Raw genomic sequence first — 9,244 nt, forward strand, 5'->3', positions numbered from 1 at the left:
GTCAGGCCTTCTCTTTTCCATGCATCTAGCTCACGTAGTCGGGTGTTCTCTTTTCCTTTCCTCGGGTAGCAATCCTCAAGAAATTTAGGGTTAGCTAGCTCATGTATCTAAGAACATACTGCATCGTCAGATTCAAAACAATTTTTGATTTTTTTTAACTTCTCAAAAATAATAATTATTATGAATTGTTGACTATTCTTGGAAACATGAATAATTTACAAGTCGTGATACGTGGCTGCAGATGAGGTGTCACACACCCTGAAAAGACAAGTAAGAAGTTGAACTATGAGGGGACTAGACAGGGCCGGGCCGTCGTAATTTGGGGCCATGTTCCAAATTCAAAAATAGGGCCAACAAAAAGTAACTACTCATAGTAGCACACGACCAGATGCTCAAATGGTTGCTAGCCAATTTTTTCTTGGTGCTTCTCTTTTGAGGTCTGAGGATCAAACCCTATTTTAGGCATTTAGCACGAGTTTTACCCAAGAACGATCAAGCCCAGAAGGATCTGATTAAATAGCGACATGCGTGCAATGATATTAATGGGCTGCTGAGTAGTCGATCCTCTTATGGGCTGTACTACCGAAGGTGAAGAGGGCATGCGTGCACTGAGTTTCTGGGCCCCAGAAAATTGGGGGCGCTACCCCGCTCCACTCGGACAGAAATTAGCCCCCATATGAATTTGGGTGCGGTTGTGTAACAATTATGCCTTCCCTTTATTTATATGCAGTTTCAAATGGAAATATTAAATTTAGTGCACTAAGGTTTTCGAAGGGGAAGGAAAAGATACCTAGGTGACATGTAGTTTCTTCAATGGCAGCAAGGAAGCAACAATCACACATGCAAGTACAGAAAACATACGATGCAAGTTGGGCATGTCTCACGTGGCTTGACCCAATAGTCAAAGCGGGGTGCTCATAAATATGCAATGTGAAGCAAAAACCTAGAACTTACCTGCAGTAACCATTTGGGAAAGAACCTGAAGGATATTGAGACAATGGCACATAGTTCCTTTCATAGAGATAGAAGAACAACAAGCATAATTAGGCAGTGCTATGTTGGATGGGGGGGGGGGGGGGTATGCAAGAAGGTGGTCAATGTACAGATAATGGAGCCAAGGATCTACGACATGGTTGACTGCTCTATAATATGATATGTTTTTTTGGGGGGGGGGGGGGGGGGGGGGTTGATAGCAATTTCAATGATCTCACATGCTTTCTCTAATAAGACAATAATGCAACTCTTTATTTCTCTTAATTTGCCTCGAGCACAAACAACTAAACAACATTGTAAAACCTAATTGGGCACAACTATTGGGAAAAGGTGTATGCGAGTATAGAACATAAGACAAAGCACATGAAAGTATAGAAATAAGACAATGCATGTGGGGTATGTCCTTATGTGGCTGGACCCAATTGTCAAAAATAAGAAGTAAAATCAACTTCCATGCACTATGAGATCAAAACCTACAATTTCCATGCACCAACGATTTGGAAAGAAATGAAACGATATTCAAATAGTGTTAGTGGTTTCTTCCATGTAAGCAATGGAGCATCAACTCAAGCTTATAATTAGGCATGTCTCTCTCTATGGAGTGGAAATGGTGCGTGGCTCCCGATGAGGTGTCATGCGTCGGGAAAAGGAAAGAAAAGTAAAGTTGAAATGGACGGGGATAATCAGAGGGGGGGGGGGCACGGTTGGGGGATGGTGAATGTAGGTGCTTTTCTCCGAGTAACGGAACAGGGCAGGAGGCGGAAGGATCTATGTTGCGACATGGGTGACTATTATGTACGTAGCAGTTGAGCTTTTTGTTTGGTCTGACATGCAAGTGTAGTTAAAAAACCGAAATAAAGAACATTTTTGTGCCAAGATTTTGGGAGCGGATGCGAAGTATACCGAGCTAGACGATGATGTCATCTAATTGTTACTTTACTACCAAATTAATTAAGAGGTAAAAAACTTTTCCTTCAAATCTCAAGCAATCCTTCTAGTTTCTTCCCCTTAATTTCAATACAAAATCCATTTTGAAATGGTAGATCTGGCTAGCTAGCACACGAGCATAGACAAGCATAGACAAGACGATGATGGATGGAATCATGGATCAGGCGGCAGCGTTGGTTGGCCTGGGGGCGTACTTGCGGAGCCAAATCTCACGTTGTCCGATGGAGATTTTGACAAGCCTCTCCCCATTGAGCACGAGCTTCACGATCGCCTCTGTCTTGAAGATGATCCGGCCATACATGGGCATGTGGCCTCCCTTGGTCTTCTCCATCAGCACCCTTACCACACAGTCACCCCACTTCCTGCACCCATGCACGCCAATCATCAGACATGCAATGCATGATCCAGTTCCAATCATCATGCATCATGAATACAGATCTTAGTAGATCCATATGTATAAATAAACTTAATCAATATATCGAGTAGTGTAGAGTATGTGAGTGCACACTTACTGCTTGAAGTACTCAAAGATCTCCTCGTGATGGAGGGCACTTCCCTTGGAGAAGGTGATGAACATGGAGCGGCAGTCCTCCGGCAGGGCCACTGGTTGGGAGGTGTAGGGCGCCATGAGCTCCGGCGGGCTGACAATCAGCCCAGTCTCGGACCTCCGGAGCAGGACGTGCAGGCGGTCATCAAATACGAACTTGCCGGGGCCATTGAGGAAGTGGGCGACGCCGCGGACGACGAGGTCCTGGTGGAAGGCGAAGAAGCCCGGCTCGATGCGGACACCGCCTTGCATGCAGAGCGCAGAGATGAGCGGGATGGGCGGGAGCGCGGGCACCTGGTGGCGGAGGCACTCGAGGACGGCGTTGGCCTCTTCCGCGACGACGGCGACGGCGTCGGGCGCCATGGCTGGGACGTGGTGTATGGCGGAGATGGTGCCCTGGTCCAGCCACACCAGCAGCGCCACCGCGTTCTGGGCTTTCTCCGGGCAGCCGCACACGGATAAGAACCGGTCGTATGCCTGCCGTGCGACGCTGTACATGTACAGCACGTCGCGCACCGTCATCGCCGCCATGGTTGCTCTAGTTATTTGGTTGCTCTTGCACTGGCCGTCCGGAGAAGAGGCGATGGATGGCTGGAATGAGAAGAGAAGCTAGCGAGAGAGGAGCGAGGAAGGGGTGATGGGTCGATGGGGAATGGACCGATATTTGTATCTGCTCCTGGTCCGGCGACGCGGCTGCGCTCCGGCCGGTGGAAGGTTTAATGAGGTGCATACCAAAAATTGGCTAGCGGGAAACAGCTCTCTTTGAATCAGTTTAATGAGGTACACGTAGATGCTCTTCGTTCGTTGGCTGGTTTTCCATCCTTTTTTTGGTTTTTAGTTCGTTTTACATCCTAAAACGTATACATATGTCGTTGCTTAACAACTTTGGATGCGGCGCAGCACTTGTATATCCTTCTAAATTTGCACTACCTTTTTCTTGGTACTGGTTAATTTTATACTCAGCAGAGTTCACATGTTATACTTTTCTTTTCGATTTCATTTACATATATAGAGGACAGGACATTGTGATTCCTTAATCTCTACATAAACTTTGTTGTCGCTCAAGCTACCTGCTTCGCCCATCATCGATGGTGCAAGCGTCAAGCCAGGACACCACCGTGCCACCATTAGATTGTGACCTAACTACACTGGCAGAGCTTTGGCAGGGCCATCGTGGGCCACTGCCTCCTAGCCCAAGAATTTTCTTCTTCTGAATACCCCTTGTTAAATGGGCTAAATCTTTACGAAAACCTGTCCAATACTTGTTTTGCTTGCCCTCCTAGTCCATTTACCCATCAGGATTATGGCCTAAGCTCCTCTACTGGGGAGCTAAGCCCGTCTGGGTTTGGTTTCACGGGACCTCCTATAGAACTCAAACTAGGCTAGCCCAGCACCGAAACAGTGAAAATTCTCAAATTTTTGTGCATGTGATGGGGATCGAACATGGGACATCCCGCTCGCACGTGCACGAACCTAGCAACTAGATCCGGCGAGCTTTCATGACTAACGAGTACTTCCTCCGTCCTTAAAAAAGTGTACTTCCAACTTTATTGAAAAGTCAACTTTTTTATATTTGGTCGTATTTATACAACAATACAACCATTTATGCCATCAAATTAGTAGCATAGATTCATGATAAAATATATTTCCGTGGTATACCTTTTTGGTTTCACAAACATTGATATATTTTTGGACAAACTCGGTCAAACTTTGAGATAGTTTGACCCTCCAACAAAGTTGAAAGTACACTCTATGAAGGACTGAGGGAGGAGTGCGGAATGATAAGAACTATAAACAGGGACAAATGCTTGATAAACAATTTTCAAATATGAAATTAACATTATTTTAATACATGGCCAGCATTTGTTCTATACACATTTAACATTTCTCAAATACTTGTTTAACAAAAAAATTCAAATGCATGACTAACATTTTCTGTATACGTTTTTCACAGACGTTGTATATTTTTTGTATACATTTTCCATATACAAGAGAAACATTTTCTTTATACAGATTTAACATTTTTTAAATGCTTGCTTAACATTTTTAATACACGGTCACATTTTTTCTACACATTTAAAATAAAATAAAATGCTACATTAACATTTTTTAAATACAAGATTAACATCTTTTAAATACATGGTCAACATTTTTTCTATACACATTTTAACATTTTCAAATTCTTTATTAAAAAAATTCAAATACAAGTTCAACATTTTTTTAATACATGGTCAACATTTTTCCTATACATATTTAAAAAAATTCAAGTGTTTGATTAAATTTTTTCAAATGCTTTTTTAACATTTTAAAGTACCGTATCAACTTTTTCACACACATTGTAAATTTTCTTTATACATGAGAAACATTTTTCTTTATACACATTTAACATTTTTCAAATGCTTGGCTAACAATTTTTCATACGTTTTATGTCATGTTTTTGTAATATTTTAATTTAGAATATTTGGTAGTATAACCAAAATAAAATAATGAAAAAATATGAAAAAAAACAAGGCCGTGGCCTCCCGCGTGCTTTGACCATCCCATTTTTGGAGGATCCTGACGCGAGAGCATGCCAGATCTCGCTATAAGCGAGATATAGTGCTGCCTCCGATTAGATTGCGACCTAGCTACAATGGCAGAGCTTTGGCAAGACCATCCTGGGCCAATGCCTCCTAGCCCAAGATATTTTTATCTTCTGAATACCGTTGTTAAATGGGTTAAATCTTTAAGAAAACCAGTTTTAAACTTGTTTTGCTTGCCCTTCCAGTCCATTGACACACCAGTATTATTGCCCAAACTCCGCTACTGGCGAGCTAAGCTTGCTGCTTGAATGGGTGTCCATTGCCCGTTCAACCACCATGGTGTAAAAAAAAACAAGGCTTAACAAAGGAAACAACCTAGACTCCTAGAGTATCATCCTATGGATTGGTTTGGTTCATGTCCTTGTGTGCATTAGTAAGTAATACGTGGCATTGCATGTGAAAACTTAGATAATCAAAGTATGGCCAAATGCTGACATATTTTTTTTGTAATAGGTGTATAATTTTTTAGGCACATGGATGAGCCATGAGATGCATATTTAGTTCTTTTAGCACATTCCATAAAAAATATCATATTATAGGTGCAAAATACTTGAAAATGTCATGGTATATAATCTCCTTGTTTTTATTTACTCCGCATATTAGCTTTGGTCAAAGTCAAGTTTTGTAAACTTTGACAAAGCTTATAGACAAAAATATTATTAACATGTACAATAACAAATCATTACCATTGGATTCATTATTGAATATACTTTCACATCATATAGATTTTGTATGGTAAATATTTATATTCTTCTCTATAAACTTGGTCAAATTTTACGAAGTTTGACTTTAGTCAACTCTAGCATGCGGAGTAAATAAAAATGGAGGGAGTACTAGAAAACTCGGGTAAAATGTATCTAGCACATTTTTCTCTAGGAAGTGTCTCTTTTAGGTACTTGGTATTAAACTTAATACAAAAAACATGAACACCTAATGTTACATCGCACAGATAAATAAGATTTATGATGTATGTCTATAGCCTTGAATGCAAAGAAATATAATCACAAAAGGAGAAAATCAATGACAGTTCTGATGTCTTGTTGTTTTTTCTCATGTTTAATTAAGGGACAAATGCATTTTTGCCCCTAGTTGGAACCTACCCACGGGTTTTGCCCTTACTTTTCGACTCTGCTCAGTTTTGCCCTTAGATTTTCCTCCGAGGACGCCCGAATGCTCTTTGACCATTTGACCAATACTTTGAAAATTCATAACAAATTGATATGAACTCAGAAAAATGCAAATAAGATATCAAAATGTTCAGATAAACATTAGCTTTATGTGTATGTCATTTGCATTCAGGAAAAAAGTATCGTTTAAACTACCTAAGTTTATTAATGTTTTTAACATTATTAATAATAAAAAGGTATAAATAATACTTTCTTCAGGAATAAAAATTACACGCAAATGTAGGTGACGTTTTCTAGACACCCTGATATATTATTTGCATTTTTCTGAGTTCATATCAACTTGTTATGAAGTTTCAAAATAATGGTCAAAGTCATTCGAACATTCATAAAAAATGATATGAACTTAGAAAAATGCAAAAAAGATATCAAGATGTTCAGAAAACATCACCTACATTTGCATGTAATTTTTATTCTTTAAAAAAGTATTTTTATACCCTTTTATTTTTAATAATGTTAATAACATTAATAACCTCTGGTAGTTTAAATAATACTTTTGTCCTTAATGCAAATGATATGCACATAAAGGTAATGTTTGTGTGAACATTTTGATATTTTATTTGCATTTTTCCGAGTTCATATGAATTTGTTATGAATTTTCAAAGTATTGGTCAAATAGTCAAAGGGCATTTGGGTGACCTCGGGGGCAAATCTAAGGGAAAAACTGAGCAGAGTCAAAAAGTAAGGGCAAAACCCATCTGTAGGTTCCAACTAGGGGCAAAAATGCAATTGTCCCTTTAATGAACTACACTCTTCAAGTTCTGTGAGTTACTTCGCTACACCTAATGTTTTAGATGGAAAGAAAAAATAGTTTATGATAGTGAGACCACGTTCTTTCTTAAATAGCAGAGTTATTGGTACCGGTGCACTGTATGTTTATGTGGCATACTAAATTTGGTAGAAGATATACAATACAATAGACACAACAAGGAAAAGAACTCCATATATATCAACAAAGGATAGAAATGATGCGGCAACACGCGCCTTTGCTTGTAGTATTAGTCTGGTATACCAGGGTGTCGATATGTCAAGATGTGAACAACGATGGTGTTAGAGCCAAAGTGTTAATAATGTATTGTCAAACTGGTGCGAGTGGTTAGGACATTTCACACCATTTGTCACTTCTCACTGTCGGTGGGAAACGGCATCTATGGGGTCACTGGGATCCCTTCCACGGTTGGCGGGCGCGGGATTGTGCAAAGAGCGGGTCTGGCAGTCAGCACACAAATCGTTTACCCAGGTTCGGGCAGCGTAGACGCGTAAAACCATAGTCCTACTTTGATGTATATTTGAGTGTTCTTGTGTCCTTGAACTAGCTGCGATGTCTCTCTAGTCCAAAAGATCCGAATCCCCCTCCAGTACGCCTCGGGCCTCCTTTTATAGACAAAAGGGGTCGCCACAGTGGCACACAGGAGGTGGAAAGGTGTACAGTGGCTGAGTCTATCCTCTGGTATCGTCGGACAAACACATTTAATGCGCTGCCGACGTGCCCCTCTTACATTATTAGGGACGGCAAAGAAGCTCGTCCCAGATGTCGCCGCCTCGCCTGACTCCGACGCGCGTCCGAGCTGACGAGGCATTGTAGCGCCACGTTGGCTGGCTCCTGGGCTGGCGTGATGGCGGAGCTTTCATGAAGATTTGCATGCCACCACGCAGGTGCTTGCTGAGTCGGTGTGAAAGCCGCACGCTGCCACGCAGACGCCTGCCCAACTGGTTGAGCTAGCAGCTGCATGGGAGCGGCGATGGAGTCTTGGCAGACGCGGGCCTGGCTGTGGCCCTGCAGACGTCCTCGGCAAGGGTCTTGCCGAGAGGCCGGCAAGGGTCTCGCTGCGGCACCACAGTCGTCCCCGGCAAGGATCTTGCCGGGGGCCTTGTGGATTTCCTTGGCAAGGATCTCGCCAAGGATCGTCGTCTTCTGGTTCTCATCTGATCTTGTCTATTTATGATCTCTACAAAGATCTGCATGCCACCACGGACGTGCCTCCCGAGCCTTGGTTTCAATGTAGTTGATGGCGTTGGAAACCCTTGGGCTCAAGGGTGGCGCACTCTGCTGGCGTCAGGCAAGTTGCCCCGGTAAGGATCTTGCTGGGGCTGCGGAAGCCACCCCAGCAAGAGTCTTGCCGGGGGAGTCCACCTCGCCCTCTTGCTCTCTTTGCGCTCCTGGTCTTGGCGTTGCTTTGGTCGTCTTGTGCTCCGGCATCCCTTCTCTGCCCTGCTTAGTGCGACTGTGGGCGTGGCTCTGACTGCCCATGCACAAGTAAAGGGGTGCAAAAGGAGAGCCCCTACTTTTGCACACTGACAGGAGGCCCCGGGCCTGGGCCACACATAAGCGCAACGTGTTGTTGGGCTCGGCCCAGAACGGTGCGCGGGCAGGCAGGGCGGATTTTTAGCGCAGTAACTTCTTCGTCCGCCGCGCTTCCCCACGACTTGCGCTGAACGCGCGACATGAGGGGGGGGGGGGGCGTGCGTGACGTGGGGATCATGCGTGGGGCGGTTTCTGCATGCATGTGTCACATCGCGGTAGATGGTAAAGAGGCAGCCCGCGCTTTCCCTGTAAAAAGGAACAACCGCAGGTGCGCTGCTCATTTACCCTCTGTGCCTTTTCCAATCTCGGAACAGCCGTCCCTTCCTTCTTCCTCCTCAAGCTCTTGCTCTCACTCGCCGCCGCCACGTGTTCGCTGCCCTTCTCCCTTCACCTCTCACAATCGCCATGACACCCAAAACCAGCAAAGGCAAAGGAGTGGCCAAGGACGCCGAGGGGACGGAGCCGCCGAAGAGTGAGTCGGCGGCGCGGCAGACGCAACTCGCCTACTTTCCCTCGACGGTCGACGCAGTCCACCTCCGGGACAACTTCAAGCCTCTGTGGGGGTGCAAGACGGGGGGATAGACGACGGGGCATCTGACCACGCGCGTCATCCCCGCGGATTGCGCCAAGGCCGCCCCGAATGGGTACCCATTCTTCTTCGACTACTTTTCCTGCGGCCTCTGCC

At 43.9% G+C, this 9,244-nt stretch overlaps 1 protein-coding gene across 1 annotated transcript; it reads right to left on the bottom strand.

Moving 5' to 3' along the window:
- Positions 1–1,790: 1,790 nt before the first annotated feature.
- LOC147981831 (uncharacterized) lies at positions 1,791–3,117 on the bottom strand. The gene is made up of 2 exons (XM_087517222.1): positions 2,454–3,117; positions 1,791–2,303 (listed from the first exon to the last, which is right to left on the bottom strand). Exons 1-2 carry the CDS (start codon positions 3,017–3,019, stop codon positions 2,102–2,104), a joined length of 768 nt encoding a protein of 255 aa, XP_087373348.1. The 5' UTR covers positions 3,020–3,117; the 3' UTR covers positions 1,791–2,101.
- Positions 3,118–9,244: the final 6,127 nt, after the last annotated feature.

The sequence above is a fragment of the Triticum urartu genome, chromosome 3A, assembly GCF_056163025.1.
Source record: "Triticum urartu cultivar PI428250 chromosome 3A, HENAU_Tu73, whole genome shotgun sequence".
Taxonomy (NCBI): domain Eukaryota; kingdom Viridiplantae; phylum Streptophyta; class Magnoliopsida; order Poales; family Poaceae; genus Triticum; species Triticum urartu.

Coding starts and splice junctions, on each gene's coding strand:
- LOC147981831 (XM_087517222.1), bottom strand. CDS start 3,019: ATGGCGGCGATGACGGTGCGCGACGTGCTGTACATGTACAGCGTCGCA. Junction 2,304..2,453: donor ATCTTTGAGTACTTCAAGCA/GTAAGTGTGCAC, acceptor GCATGGGTGCAG/GAAGTGGGGTGACTGTGTGG.